General features: G+C 46.9%; 1 pseudogene and 1 gene segment (V, D, J or C); both read left to right on the top strand.

Annotated features, from left to right (window-relative positions):
• The first annotated feature begins 3,177 nt into the window (after positions 1–3,177).
• Positions 3,178–3,727, top strand: LOC130852031 (immunoglobulin heavy variable 4-38-2-like). The segment is given in 2 exon segments: positions 3,178–3,250; positions 3,336–3,727. Coding segments are annotated over 2 exon segments (438 nt in total).
• A 3,039-nt stretch (positions 3,728–6,766) lies between these two features.
• On the top strand, positions 6,767–8,737 carry LOC130852030 (immunoglobulin heavy variable 4-59-like; annotated as a pseudogene).
• The last annotated feature ends 7,455 nt before the right edge of the window (positions 8,738–16,192 follow it).

Genomic DNA, 16,192 nt, shown 5'->3' with positions numbered 1-16,192 from the left:
AGGTACCACCTCACACCGGTCAGAATGGCCATCATCACAAAATCTAAAAACAACAAATATTGGACAGGGTGTGGAGAAAAGGGAACTCTCCTTCACTGTGGGTGGGAATGTAAGTTGGTACAGCCACTATGGAACACAGTTTGGAGGTTCCTTAAAAAACTACAAATAGAACTACCATATGACCCAGTAATCCCTCTACTGGGCATATACCCAGAGAAAACCATAATCCGAAAAGAAACATGTACCATAATGTTTATTGCAGCCCTATTTACAATAGCCAAGACATGGAAACAACCTAAATGCCCATCAACAAATGAATGGATAAAGAAGATGTGGCATATATATATACAATGGACTATTACTCAGCTATAAAAAGGAATGAAATGGAGCTATATGTAATGAGGTGGATAGACTTAGAGTCTGTCATACAGAGTGAAGTAAGCCAGAAAGAGAAAGACAAATATTGTATGCTAACTCACATATACGGAATCAAAAAAAAAAAAAAACAAAGATGGTGTTGATGACCGCTGTGACAAGACAAGAATAAGGATGCAGATACAGAGAATGGAATGGAGGACATAAGTTTGGGGGCACAGGGGGCAAAGGGGAAGCTGGGATGAAGTGAGAGAGTAGCATAGACACATTTTACACTACTAACTGTAAAAGAGCCAGTGGAGAGTTTCTGTATAACAAAGGGAGATCAACTCAATAACGGGTGATACCTTAGAGAGCCAGGACAGGGAGGGTGGGGGGGCGTTGTGGGAGGGAGGAAAATTGCGGATATGTGTATAAATACAGCTGATTGACATTGGTGTAATTCATAAGCTGGTACAAGAGTGTAAAGCAATTATATTCCAATAAAGAGGTTTAAAATATATATATATATATATATATATATATATATATATATATCTGTATAATTTGAATTTAAGGAAATCAAGAAAACAAAACAAACCAAACCATAACAAAAAACAAAACAAATCAAAACAAAAACATCATCCCCATACTCTGGATCCTGCTCCATCAGACTTTACCCGGTTTTGTTCCCTGAAAGCAGCCCTGCGAGGACGAAGGTTCACTTTTCATGAAGTGAACACAGTGGTGCATTCGTGGCTCACATCTCAGCCTAAAACATTCTTTAATGAAGGAATACGAAAGCTTGTTGACGGATGGACAAAGTATATAGAAAAGCAAGGAGATGATGTCAAAAAATGATGTACTTGTCTTTGCTAAATGTTAATTAAAATAAACTTTAGAGCCAGAGGGTGGATAATTTTTGGCTCACCCTTGTATTTCCTTCTATATGAATGTGAATTAGCCAGGGACTCCTGCCCCCACCAGCTCATGAAGGCCAGGTCAGGTGCGGGCATCTGTTCCAGTCCAGCTCCTGATTCCACCTGGGGAATAATGGGCTCACCTGGTTCTAGGCGTTGTCTGCCAGCCCCTCTCCTCCCCCATCCTGCAGCATCTCGGCTCACTTTTCAGGTCCAGACGAGAGGCTCTAGGCTTGTCCTGTGACTCTTGTTCATCCTGCTCTAGCTGACTCTCCTATTATCTACATTCAGGCAGGCAGGTTATTTATTATTTAATTTACTCTAGTGATATTATTGATATGATAAAAGCAATATGGGTCTCAGCTCATGAAATACTATGGAGGAAAGGGCATCTCACAGACAGCAGGTTCTACATCAGTCAGTGTACAGGTGAGATTGCTGTCCTGAGGGAGTGTTTAACTGCCGCAGAATCACAAGTGTGACATCTCAGGGCAGGAGTGGAGCCAGTGTCACATGTACAAGGGTGTCACTCAGAGATGGGGACTCACATTGCACTTTCTGGTCCAAGGGGAGATGACACCACGGATGACACTGATGACAGCATCCCGCACCCCTGGCAAACCCACTATACAGTTCAGACATTCTGTTACTTTTTGATCCCCAATTCACATGCTTCCAGACTGAGATGCAGATACTGAGATCACATCTTAAGTGCCCACAGGGAGACGGGATGGAGCTGTGCTCTGCTCTCCAGCTATACATACTCACATGATCTCAGGCTCCGTCTCAGGACTCAGGGACCCAGGACTCGGGAAAGCTGCTCTCAGGTAGATTTTTCAGGGGAACCTGCTTCCTGAGGTGGGTGATTTCCTCTGACACATGACGCCCTCACCCTCTGCAAGCCATTCACTCTGAAGGATCACTTCCAAGCATCATGCCTGTTCTCTCACCCAGGGTGGTGGGGACTATGTGAGCTGAGCTCCCATGTCACTGTCAGCAACACAGAGAGTAAGAAATAATCACTGCAAGGAGGAGTGAGTCTGTGCACGGTGACCAGGCCACAAGCCCAGCATATGGGAGGGCTGCGGAGCTTCCAGGAGTGTCTGTTCTAATTCCTTGGTTGCCTTGGGGTTCCTCCATGTCCACTCACAAGAGGGCTGTCTTGAGGTCCCCGGTGCTCATACACTCAGTTGTGCACAGGAAAAACACAGGACAGTCTACTGGCCAAGTCAGCAGTGCTGGGAAGATGTCATCTCAGCAGAAATGACCACTTTGTTCACAAAACTAAGTGTATGTTTAATTGTTATGTAAAATTCGACCTCTAGAGCAGCTGGGGATAATATTTAAGCTGTTTCAGATGGAGAAATGCTCACCTACATTAAGTGAGACACTAAAGAAGTTGTGAATTAAACATTCAATTTTTCCAACTAACGATTACATATAGGTTGGGTCTCCAATATTTGCGTATCAAGGAAACAAACATTAGCTACCATAGGAAGCAAAACATAAGAGTTTGTACCTATCTATGGGACCCTGAGTGTGTGGTGGGTATTTGATAAGTGAAGATAAAAACCTCCATGGGATTAAAGACTATTCCCAAAATTAATAATTGAAGTTGGACCACAGCTGATTTCCTGACCAGCCCTTCAGCATAAATTGATTCCTGGACAAAGAGACCTCCAGGCACGGGGAGGGGGACCAGGTGGGGACTGAGTTCTCTGAGGGCACAGTCAGAACACCGCTCACAGGGGGAGCCCCAGACACAGGGACCTCCCTTCACTACTTTCTGCTTTTTATACAAAGGTCCCTCCCATATGCAAATCTCCCCTTAGGCCACCAGGTAAAAACAAAGCACCAGTTCCCATAAATGCAGGCTTCTCCTCCAGCTTGAGGAGATTTTCTGGGAGGCGTGAATCTCATCTGCAAGAAGATGAATCCTCTGTGGTTCTTCCTCTTTCTGCTGTCAGCTCCCAGAGGTGAGTGTCTCGGGGATTCAGACAGGAACACACGGGGAAGCTGCCTCTGAGCCCAGGAGTCACCGGTGCTTCTCTCTGTCCACAGGTGTCCTGTCCCAGGTGCAGCTGCAGGAGTCGGGGCCCAGCCTGGTGAAGCCCTCGCAGACCCTCTCCCTCACCTGCACGGTCTCCGGATTCTCAATTACCAGCAATGCTGTATGCTGGGTCCGCCAGGCTCCAGGAAAGGGGCTGGAGTGTCTTGGTGCTATGGCTAGCGGTGGAAGCGCATATTATAACTCAGCCCTGAAGTCCCGGCTCAGCATCACCAGGGACACCTCCAAGAGCCAAGTCTCCATGTCACTGAGCAGCGTGACCCCCGAGGACACGGCCGTCTATTTCTGTGCAAGATGCACAGTGATGCGAAGTCCCTGTGAGCCCAGACACAAACCTCCCTGCACCAGAGCTCATCCCCAGCAGGGGCCGCTCAGGACCCACTGAGTACAAAGCTGAGCCCAGGAGCAGGTGCAGGGGGGAGGCTGGAGAGATACTTGTCAAAGCCTGGGCTTCCTCTCCCTGCCCAGGAGCTCCACCAGAGACCCTCTTCTCTGTCCTAATGTCTCATTGTTGTGGTTTATGTCATGCTCAGAAAATTGTGTGTGTGTGTATTTTCATTTAAATTTTTTATTGACATTCAGTTGATTTTTTACACGTTTGCACACACACAGAGACACTGGCACACACGCACAGACACACACAGAATTACCGACACATTATCCTAAGGAGCGAAGTCTTTATTTTTGCTTTCTTTTTCTTTTTCTCAAATACTCTGAAAACAACACTGGGGCTCACAATTATTTTCACAGTGAGTGTAAATGTTGAAACTGTTGAAGGTCTTGAGAAGGTGCAGGAGATTTTTAAAGATTATTAATGTTTTTGCGTTGGTGGATGTGGAAGGAAGAGACAGACCCTCCATCTTTCCGTCACCTGCACAGAGCAGTTGGCGTCTGCGGCATGCAGTGCTGTAGGCTCTAATGCCACAGTCAACCAGCACTGCAGGTGCAGTGACCCTCATTACAGATTCCACACGTGCAGCTTTTATTACCACCCACAATACATACGTCATTTCCTGGTCATTCAGGGACATGTACAGTGTGACCGGTTCCTTGAATCACCCAAGACACACACACACACACACACACACACACACACATCCCCATCTGAGGTCAGTGAAGGTGATACGCTCTTTCTTTGTTTCAACTCCTGTCATGAAAATGAGCACATTTCTGCTCCAACTTAGTGCCACGCTTTACACATTTCTGTGATTTGGGACAATTGTTGAACGTGACCCCAGGCACAGTGCTGAAGAACAGTGTAGTGTCCCTATGCAGAAACGGCCATGACTGGACTTAGAAGATATATGTGACAGGTCAGCTTCATTCAGGCATGAGCTATATGGCCATGGGCTGTGAGACTGATATTCGTGTTTCCAATATAAAAGTCGTCCAGAACATGAAGACAAAGGCTGAATCAAAAAGCACATGAAAACCTTCCGACCGTTCCTCCTCTGGGTTCCGTCTCCCAGCTGTGAGCATCTCCTGGCTCGGAGGAAGGTGGAATTACCGGGTGACGGCTGTGAAGTGGGTGTCTCATGGTTTCTCCTTCCCCAGGTGTCCTGTCCCAGGTGCTGGTGCAGGTGGCGGGCCCAGGACTATGGAAGACCCTCTCCCTCCCCTGCTCAGCCTCTGATCCTCCATCACAGACAGTGCTGACTGCTGGCACTGGATCCCTCAGCCCCAGGGACAGGGCTGGAGGGGCTGGGGGCTTCGGTTCTGGGAAGCACAGGGTGCATCCTGTTTCTCCAAAAGGCCTCTGCACCTCCAGGGACACATCACAGACTCAGGGCTCCTCGCAGCTCCGCCCCGTGAGGAACCAGGACTCAGCCCTGCGTTCCTGCCCCAGGAGGACAGGCAGAGGTCAGGGTGCATCCAGACACCCCCTCCCTGCAGGGGCCGCTCCGGCCACCAGGGGGCGCCCAGGTCACCAGGCAACCAGAGGACCAGTTTCAGGGTAGGTGCAGGGGATGTCCCGGGGGGCTTCCTCTCAGAAGCTGAGGTCTCCCCACGGGACCCTTGCCTCCCCCACAGGCTCCATGCATCATGATTCCAGGGAGCGTCCCTGTCTATGAACTTGGGACGTTGTTTCCTGGAGTCAGGTGTATCCGTGCTTCCCCGTCTATCTTGCAACGGGATTCTTACCAGCTCGGCTCTGCCAGTGTTAGTGCCTCTGTGTGCATGTCAGGGTTTTCCATCCCGTGGACAATAGAGCTTGGCCGTTTTTGGGAAGTTTTAGATAAAACATCAGAAAATGATCCACTCCAGAAATTACTGATAAACTAGACTCTGTTAACATTAAAAACGTGTGTCCCACCGAAGACACCATTCAGGAAATGAACAGGCAAATGTGCACTAGGAGAATGTTTTTCCAAATCACATGTCTGACAAAAGATGGTGTTCATAGTGTATTAAGAACTTTATATACTATGTGGGGAGCCCTGGACCCGCGCACCTCAGGGCTGGGCCCCAGGAGCAGGGCAGAGGGAGGCTGGAGAGTCAGGGACTCCTGTCAGGGTCAAAGGTGACATTATTCTGAGCAAACATATGCTACGAACCCTCTTCATTTTCCCTCCCTGAGCTCCAGCTTCGAATATAACAGGAGACAAAGGCAGCAGGTTGGTTAACCTTCTGTCATCATCATGTCAACACTGAAAGAGGCTGGGTGACACAGGGGCAATGTCACTTCTTTAGTTTCAAAGTTTTCTTTATATAAAAGTGTGGTTATTTCTGGTGTGATTAGATTGGGCCCTCTGCAACATGCTATGAGCTGGCATAAGAGAGGACTTTGCACAGCGCATCGTAGACAGAATAATAAAACTTCCAACATCAGTAATCAAGGGTCCTCCCTGCCTGCACCTTCCTCTGCTCGGGATGTAGTTATTCAGATTACAGTAAGGTCGTAGGTAGTTAAATCAAAAACATATATACTGCAAAGGACCATTCTTTATACTGTGAGAATTTTAAACCAATATACACAAATTAAGTATGAAAATATACATATGAAGTTTTGACACTTGCAGATATATAAATGTGCTGGTTTTTAGAAACCATCTGAACAAATGCTAACCGCTTTAATATCTACTAGAAAAACGCATGAGATTTGAAATCGTCCAGCATTTATTCTTTTGCTTAGGAAGTCTTGTCCTGTTTTAACCTGATTTCAGTGTATCTCATAAACCAGTTGCTGCCCTAACCCAGATTCACATATTGAGTGACTGGCAGGAAAGAGACCTCACCCAGGCACAGAAAGACCACAGGGAGCGTGACCTCCCTCCATCCCCACTTATAAGAGCAGGGCTCCGCCACATGCAAATTTGCCTCCATTCTCTACTGTAAAATCCAGGCTTGGGCTGTGCCAGCTCACAGCTCTCTCATCAGACAGGTGTGAGGTCTCTGGGAAGGCAGAGCTGTGATCCTGAAGAAGATGAGGCTGTGGGGTCTTCTCCTCTGCCTGGTGACAGCTCCCCAAGGTGAGGGTCTCAGGTGCAGGGCATGGGGGTGTGGGGATGGTTGTGACGACAGGTGACTAACAACGACGGATTCTCCCTGTGCCCAGGTGTGCTGTCTGACGTGACACTGCAGGAGTCGGGCCCAGGACTGGTGAAGCCCTTGCAGACCCTCTCCCTCACCTGTGCTGTCTCTGGGGTCTCCATCACCAGTTACTACGGGAGCTGGATCCGTCAGACCCCAGGGAAAGGATTCCAATGTATGGGAGGCATAAGTTACAGTGGAAGCACTGGCTACAGCCCATCCCTCAAGAGCCGCACCTCCATCTCCAGAGACACGTCCAGAACCAGATCTCCCTGCAGCTGAGCTCCGTGACCCCCGAGGACACGGCCGTGTGTTACTGTGCAAGAGGCACAGGGAGGGGAAGTCCGTGTGAGCCCAGACACAAACCTCCCTTCACAGGGCCCATCCCCACCAGGGGGGCTCAGGACCCACCGAGCACAGGGCTGAGCCCAGGAGCAGGTGCAGGGGGGCTGGGAGGGGATTTCTGGTTAGAATCCCTGGGCTGCTTTTCCTGACCACCAGCTCTACTACACACCTTCTGCTATATTCTAATCTTTCATTGCTGTGGTTTATGTTGCTTTCAGAAAATATCAGTTTTACTCAGAAATTTAGCATACTTTTTCTACTTCTGGAAGGAGCTCTGGCAACACCATAATTCTCAAGGTGAGTCTGAAATCCTCCAACCTGGTGAACGTCCTGAGAAGCTCCACGCGATGGTAAGGCATGCTGTGACCCTCATCACTCAGGGAGTCCATGTTTGTAAATTCACACACTCAGTGAAATCTATCTGCAGCCCTAAAGGACGCGGCTGTTGTATTTACAGTCTCACATGGACGTTTACAATGTGGCCAGTACTTGAACCACCCAGCACACACACCTTCCCTTCTGAGGTCAGTCAAGCCTCTTTCTTCTTGCTTCAACTCCCAATAAGTCAGCCTCTTGTGATCCATTTACTGACATAGTTTTTGCATTTTTGTGCTATGAGTTGACAATGTCCTCCCTTAAACTGGCCCCATGTGTAGGTCTGAAGTACAGGCTAGTGTCTCTAAGCCCAAAGTGCTGTGTTCTGACTGACGTGGAAAATGTCTATGACAGATAAAGTTCTTTGGGGCATGAATTACATAGTCACGGTGGTAAGCTTGATATTGATGTTACAAATACAAACATTATGTTTGTAGAAGGAATGCAGTCTCACTTTTGGTATTTGAAGCAGCCTTGGAAACTAGGCTCAATTCCAAGCACAGGTGGTAAGATGGAGGTTTATGGCCAAGAAAATGGTGAGCTGGACTGGAAGGAACTTGACGATGAGGAGACTTCAAGTGCAGGGGGTTCTGGCTCCAGAGAATCCTTGCTAAAGGGAGGGGAGGCCATGGGAGTCAGACATCACCTGGGAGACAGCAGGTTTGCTGAATGGGATCAGATATTGAGGGTGATTCCATTACAAGTATAGGAATTCTCTCCAACCTGACTTAGCGGATTTCTTGATAAAACTAGGCAAAGATGGACCCAAACCCTAGAAGTCAAGACCTAGTTGAGGAAAGCACTTCAAGAAGCCTGATTAAAGTGTGGTTAAGCGCTCCTTGTCCCCTTCACAGTCAGGGATCTTGTCTTCAATGCCATAGTTCTCTGAAAGTCAAAAATTTAGTCCCAAACAACATGAAATCCTTCTGGCCATTCCTCCTCTTGCTGGCACCTCTCATCTGTGAGAATCTCCTGGCTCTGAGGTAGGTGGAATTACGGGGTGACGGCTGTGAAGTGGGTGTCCATTGTTTCTCCTTCCCCAGGTGTCCTGTCCCAGGTGCTGGTGCAGGTGGCGGGCCAAGACTATGGGAGACCCTCTCCCTCCCTGCTCGGTCTCTGGACACTGCAGCACAGACAGTGCTGACTGCTGGGACTGCATCCCTCACCCCCCAGGGGAAAGACTGAAGTGACTGGGGTGTTTGGGGACTGGCCATAACACAGTGTATATGGTATCCCTGCAAACATTAGTGTCTGTCTGCAGAGACACAGCAGAGAACCAGTTCCCTGTGACGCCCGGCTCTGTTATATCTGAGGACCCACCATGTGTTCGTGAGCTACACAGAGTGAGGGGAAATCAGTGGGATTCCAGACACAGAGCCCCAGCAGCTGGACAAGGAGGCCTGCGGGGGTGTGCGGGACCACCAAGGAGGGCTCACTCTCAGCAGAAAATGCAGAGGACCACCAGGAAAGCCAGGGCCCCTATTCTGGAGCAGGTGCAGAGGAGGACATGGAGGGGTTGTCTCTGAATTCTCCACCGGATGGTTGCCGACCCGGGAAGCCTCATCCACATTGATTCCAGGGAACTTTCTTGTCCCTGAACTTGAATCATTTTTCACAGAGTCAGGGGTGTCCCTGTTCCTCCAACTATTTTAGGACCAGCTACACAGAAATACTTCTTCATGACCGCGTGTTTTAAATATGAGTTACTATACAAGATATTAAATGTCTAATAACTAATAATTCAAGTTTAAAAGCTTGTATTATTATATGCATTATATATATATATATATTTCACCATTTATAAACATTTAAGAGCCTGAATAGCTCTTGTATTCAACATCCAATCTTCCCTCAAAGATTCTTGTTTGTCACAAGAATCTGCAATTCCTGATATTCTGAAGAGTCCAACCCACTCCTGTTTCACACAATGCCTTTCACCTGAATAGCAGGAACAATGTGGTATGTTTGGAAATTAATGTCAGTGTATCACTGGAGTTGTGGTGCGCCCCAGAGGACATTTGGCAGGGTTTGAAGGCGGGAGCTTGGCAGAGACCCGGGACTGGGGAGGGATGCTGTATGGTCTGCATGGATTGTGGAACCTGGGGCCAGGTCTCTCTGTGCTCGACCTGAGTCTCCAGGCTGGGACAAAGCTGACTTGATTGGTTTAATGGTTTCATCTTCCCACCTGTACTTGTATAGATAATAAGTATCTCAGCATGTCCTGTGCAATGATAGTTTACCCATAGATAACTGATAGATGTAGAACATACAAAGCATATATCAAAACTTTCATTGGCTGTATGTCTAGAAGCCTTTTAGTTGTAATTTTTCTCACCATACCAATATAACCAACATACATTGTGTCAGAAAAGACTGGAACTTCACCAAAAGGTTTCTAATGTGTGCAATTTTTTTGACCTGGGATAGTACAACCAGGAAAGGCCCTTAGTGGCATTGAGAAACAAAAAGCCCCCGAAGCTGGAAAACCTGACTATTGATCAGTGATGCTTTCAGAGAGTAATCTGGATCAAAAGGGGGAAATGTGAAACTAAAAGGAACAAAAACCTCAATTACATCCCGTTAGGAGGCCGGAAGGGGGAGCTCTCCTACCCGACAATGATAATTTACACCAAGAGAAGAAGGATGCTGCCTCTTTTTTCCCGGCAAGAACTCAGCCCATGAGAGACTGTCACAGCTCAGCCAATGACACCCATGGACTCTGGGATTGCTGTCACCCTCAAAGCTTCCTTTTCCCTTTTATAAGCGTGTTTGCCTCTACGTTATTGCTGGGAATTTGCATGTGGCTCACCATGGCTGCAGACCCAAACTGCACGTCTTTGTTGATTTCCAATAAACCCATTCATATAAAGAAATAACTAGCAATCCATTTGGTTTAGGTCAATAATTCACAAACTCTGTGATACTTATGTTTGTTCTCATGTAATTTGCTCCGCAGGTCACTGAGGTGGACATCTGTGTCAGAAAGTGTGCAGAAACTACTAGATCTTCACCAAAAGGTATATCACCTCCTGCCAGGAGCACAAATTTAAAATTAACGTCATCTCATGTCTTGCAGAATTGTGGTGGCCACACTCTCTCTTATAATCAAGAATCTTCCAGGAATGTCTGTGAAGTGAGGACCACATGAGAAGGGAGGCGGCTAGCTGAGAAACGTTGAGTGTGAATGCTTCTCCATCGCTGGTGTATATGATTGGGGCTGAATCTACCAGCCTCCAGGGAAGAGGCTGGAATGGAGGGGATGCATAAATGCTGGTGGCAGATCTTACTACAGCCCATCTATCATGAGTAGCATCTCCATCTCCAGAGACAAGTGCAAGGACCATGTCTCCCTGTATCTAAACAATGTGACCACCAAGTACAAGGCCAAGTATTACTGTGCAAGATTCACACTGAGGGGGAGTCAATGTGGGCCCCAACAAAACCTGCCTGCAGGGACACAGAAGGTGCTGGGCTTCAGGGGATTTCCAGGACCCATATGGGGCACTCAGGACCAAACAGCACAAATTCCAGACCCGGGAGCAAATACACAGTGGGTTAAGGAAGAGGCTTCCTGTTGGAATCAGTGATTTTCTTTTCAGGCTCTCAGCTGACCCCAGGGACATTTCAGGTTTCCTCCCAGCTATAATTTTATATCTTTTATGTAAACACCAAATGAGGAGGTAACATCATGTGTTTGGAAATGAGATATCACCCCTGAATAGGGACATTTCTTTTAAGTTCCCATATATTTATTTTAATACTGACAAAAGGTATATTCTGAGGGTACTTATGATCTGAGAAAGAGCAGCACAGTCCAGTCACTCCCTGAGCTCAGCTCATGACTTCTGCCCTTCGAAAGGCACACACGACCTTCACATTGTTATGAGAATCTCCCATGGACAGCTGCCCCAAGGGGTCTTGTTCTCCCTGATGCACTGTATCACCCCACTGGCCATCCACTGGGGTGGACACTGCTGATCAGGGATTGCCCTCATCTGTATCCATGTCTGCATCTCTTGGGTGGAGAAGCAGCCCACCTGAGGGATGCAGCTCTCAAATTTCCACATGAATCAGGCAGGATGATAAGCAAAGGGACATATTCCCATCCTAGCACTGCTGGGGCAGCTTCTGGGCAGGGCTCTGAAAGCAGTTTCGGGGGCCGTGTTCTAATATATCAACTTCCATGCAGAGAATCCACAAAGATAATGAGAACCTGCTGGACAGAGACCTGAGCCCTGCCCACCCTCTCCTGTCCGTTGATTGTCCCAGGAAACCAATCTCAACATTGACCTGTATTTCCTACCGTGCATTTCTCACTAAGGCTGTCCTAGACCACGAGCTCCAAGCACTTAGAACCCCTCTCACTCTTCCCAGCTCCTCCGCCAAGTGCCAGACACCGTGAGGCTCACTAATGAGTCTCAACAGGAATGGCAGGGGGTGAGAGGAGATTACAGAGCTCTCATAGGTTTGAAAAGAAAAATGAAATGTCATAAACTAGTGAGATGATGCAAAGTCATGAGTCATGAAAGAAATGTTGAGACATTGGGATTAAAATTTCAAACCTTGTCTCTTTCAAACTCTAGGCAAAGGGGATGAAAGACAAGCCATAGTGTGAGCTAGATTTTCCTCTGATGTCCTTGCTTTTGTGTCCTTTGTTTACTTGGAGATTCCCTAGAGTTTTCATAAAGCAGGAGGGAGATGCATGTCTTTCCTTGATTTCTTGCCCTCTTTTGTAGAAGACCCCTGTTGGTGTGGGGTAGGTGTGGGGACAGGTGAGGCATCTACATCCTATGGCTGAGCTTCCTTTTCCTGAGTCTGTGTCTTTGTTGTGACCATCCGAGGTGTTCTCAGTTCACACCCCTTATTGGAGACAGAACGTTCATGGGGGAAAAGGGGATGGGAGGGTGGGGGTTCCCTGTGTAGCATCTATACATATGTAGCCAGTCACAGGGAACATGCAGACACCATCAAAGGTGAGCACAAAAGTAAATGAGGAACATTCACACATTGGATACAACTCAGCACTAAAACCAGTGCCTGCCTGATTCAAACACAACACACACACATTTCCTGGGACAGGGTGGGAAGGGGGTGGAGTGGGAGGGAAGAATTACAGAGGAGCAACGGGAAAGATTTTGGGGTGAAGGATGGAGTCACTAGTTTGGTGTCTGTGATGTTTCCATGCTGTACACACATGCCAATACTTAAAAAATATACATGGTAAATATGTGCACATTCTTATATGTCAGTTAGAACTCGACACTACAAATAACCAAATACATGTACAGGGAAGGAGCTTTAGAGACCCAGATGGTGTCACTTGAATGTCAGACACCAATGTACCTGCATGCGCCTTGTTCCTCTACACATCCTCTAGGAAAACACTCAATAATAAATACAGCAAAGGAAGACCCAATCTCATTACACGGAGAGGGTTCTGCATTCCTCACTGGGTACCTCTTCTTGTGGCTTGACGTGGGTTCTGAGAGCAATCGGGTTCAGTGGCAAAGAGCATAGGCTCAGATGCTGGGGCTACCCTCACTACATATGAGATCTTGAAAATGTACCCCAGTCCATCTGTACTTCTGCTTGTAGTTATTCATCCAGAAAATTGTATCTGTGCCTCCAAAATCAGCTGGAATGCACACGTCTGCTCTCAGACACGGTCCTCTCTAAAGAGACCACCCCCACGATTGCTGTATCATCAGAGGACATGCAAATAAGGTCCTCCCTCTGCTGATGAAAACCAGCCCGGGCCTGACCCTGCAGCTCTGGGAGAGCAGCCCCAGCCCCAGGATTCCCAGGTGCTCTCAGCCAGGGATCAGGACTGAACTCAGATGACACATCATGGAATTTGGGCTGAGCTGGGTTGTGCTTGCTGTTATTTTACAAGATGATTTATGGAGAACAAGAGATACTGAAGATGTGAGTGGATATGATTGAGGAAAAGAGTGGATGAGTGACAGTGTCCTGAGCAGGAGGTCTCTGTGTTTGCAGGGGTCCAGTGTGAGGAGCAGCTGGTGGAGTCTGGGGGAGGCTTGGTGCCGCCTGGGGAGACTCTGAGACCCTCATGTGCAGCCTCTGGATTCACCATTAGTAGCTCCTGGATGAACTGGGTCCACCAGGCTCCAGGGAAGGGGCTGCAGTGGGTCTCATGCATTAATAGTGGTGGTAGCACACACTATGCAGATTCTGTGAAGGGCTGGTTCACCATCTCCAGGGACAATACCAAGAGCGTGGTGCCTCCGCAAATGAACAGCCTGAGAGCCGAGGACACGGCCGTGTATTCCCGTGTGAGAGACACAGTGCAGGGACGTCTGTGTGAGCCCAGACACACACCTCCTGCAGGGAGACAGGAGGGGGGACGCAGGAGGTGCTCAGCACACCTCCTTGGGGCAGCACATAGGATTCAATAGTTTTGCCTTCAGCCACAGGAGCAGGTGCAGATGGTATTTAAGGGCTGGTTTCCTGTCAGGAGCTGGGGCTTCCTCTCCATAGAGCAGTTCTCCCTGGGGAACATCTCTGGACCCATGCTCCTGTGCTTACACATTCACCGTGATGGTTTTTGAAATAAAGGAAACAAATGTCTCAGTATGAAAGGCAGAGAGTCACAGTTAGAGATGCAGATTTTCCCTTGTCTAAATCTCCTCCACATTCAGCCATTGCAAAAGTATCACAGTGGATTTCTTGAGTTGAACAAGAGGAAAACATAGGCACAACACTCTGTGACATAAATCAAAGCAAGATTCTTTTCGACCCACCTCCTAGAATCATGGAAATAAAATCAAAAATAAACAAATGGGACCTAATGAAAGTTAAAAGCTTTTGCACAGCCAAAGAAACCATAAACAAGACAAGAAGACAACCCTCAGAATGGGAAAAGATACTTACCAATGAAGCAATGGACAAAGGATCAACCTCCAAAATATACAAGCAGCTCATGCAGCTTAATACCAAAAAAGCAAATAATCCAATCCACAAATGGGTAGAAGACCTAAATAGACATTTCTCCAAGAAGACAGACAGGTGGCCAACAAACACATGAAAAGATGCTCTACATCACTAATCATTAGGGAAATGCAAGTCAAAGCCACAATGAGGTACCACCTCACACCGGTCAGAATGGCCATCATCACAAAATCTAAAAACAACAAATATTGGACAGGGTGTGGAGAAAAGGGAACTCTCCTTCACTGTGGGTGGGAATGTAAGTTGGTACAGCCACTATGGAACACAGTTTGGAGGTTCCTTAAAAAACTACAAATAGAACTACCATATGACCCAGTAATCCCTCTACTGGGCATATACCCAGAGAAAACCATAATCCGAAAAGAAACATGTACCATAATGTTTATTGCAGCCCTATTTACAATAGCCAAGACATGGAAACAACCTAAATGCCCATCAACAAATGAATGGATAAAGAAGATGTGGCATATATATATACAATGGACTATTACTCAGCTATAAAAAGGAATGAAATGGAGCTATATGTAATGAGGTGGATAGACTTAGAGTCTGTCATACAGAGTGAAGTAAGCCAGAAAGAGAAAGACAAATATTGTATGCTAACTCACATATACGGAATCAAAAAAAAAAAAAACAAAGATGGTGTTGATGACCGCTGTGACAAGACAAGAATAAGGATGCAGATACAGAGAATGGAATGGAGGACATAAGTTTGGGGGCACAGGGGGCAAAGGGGAAGCTGGGATGAAGTGAGAGAGTAGCACAGACACATTTACACTACTAACTGTAAAAGAGCCGGTGGAGAGTTTCTGTATAACAAAGGGAGATCAACTCAATAACGGGTGATACCTTAGAGAGCCAGGACAGGGAGGGTGGGGGGGCGTTGTGGGAGGGAGGAAAATTGCGGATATGTGTATAAATACAGCTGATTGACATTGGTGTAATTCATAAGCTGGTACAAGAGTGTAAAGCAATTATATTCCAATAAAGAGGTTTAAAATATATATATATATATATATATATATATATATATATATATATATATATCTGTATAATTTGAATTTAAGGAAATCAAGAAAACAAAACAAACCAAACCATAACAAAAAACAAAACAAATCAAAACAAAAACATCATCCCCATACTCTGGATCCTGCTCCATCAGACTTTACCCGGTTTTGTTCCCTGAAAGCAGCCCTGCGAGGACGAAGGTTCACTTTTCATGAAGTGAACACAGTGGTGCATTCGTGGCTCACATCTCAGCCTAAAACATTCTTTAATGAAGGAATACGAAAGCTTGTTGACGGATGGACAAAGTATATAGAAAAGCAAGGAGATGATGTCAAAAAATGATGTACTTGTCTTTGCTAAATGTTAATTAAAATAAACTTTAGAGCCAGAGGGTGGATAATTTTTGGCTCACCCTTGTATTTCCTTCTATATGAATGTGAATTAGCCAGGGACTCCTGCCCCCACCAGCTCATGAAGGCCAGGTCAGGTGCGGGCATCTGTTCCAGTCCAGCTCCTGATTCCACCTGGGGAATAATGGGCTCACCTGGTTCTAGGCGTTGTCTGCCAGCCCCTCTCCTCCCCCATCCTGCAGCATCTCGGCTCACTTTTCAGGTCCAGACGA

This window comes from Hippopotamus amphibius, chromosome 4, assembly GCF_030028045.1.
Source record: "Hippopotamus amphibius kiboko isolate mHipAmp2 chromosome 4, mHipAmp2.hap2, whole genome shotgun sequence".
NCBI lineage: Eukaryota > Metazoa > Chordata > Mammalia > Artiodactyla > Hippopotamidae > Hippopotamus > Hippopotamus amphibius.
This window is presented reverse-complemented; position numbering and strand designations above follow the sequence as displayed.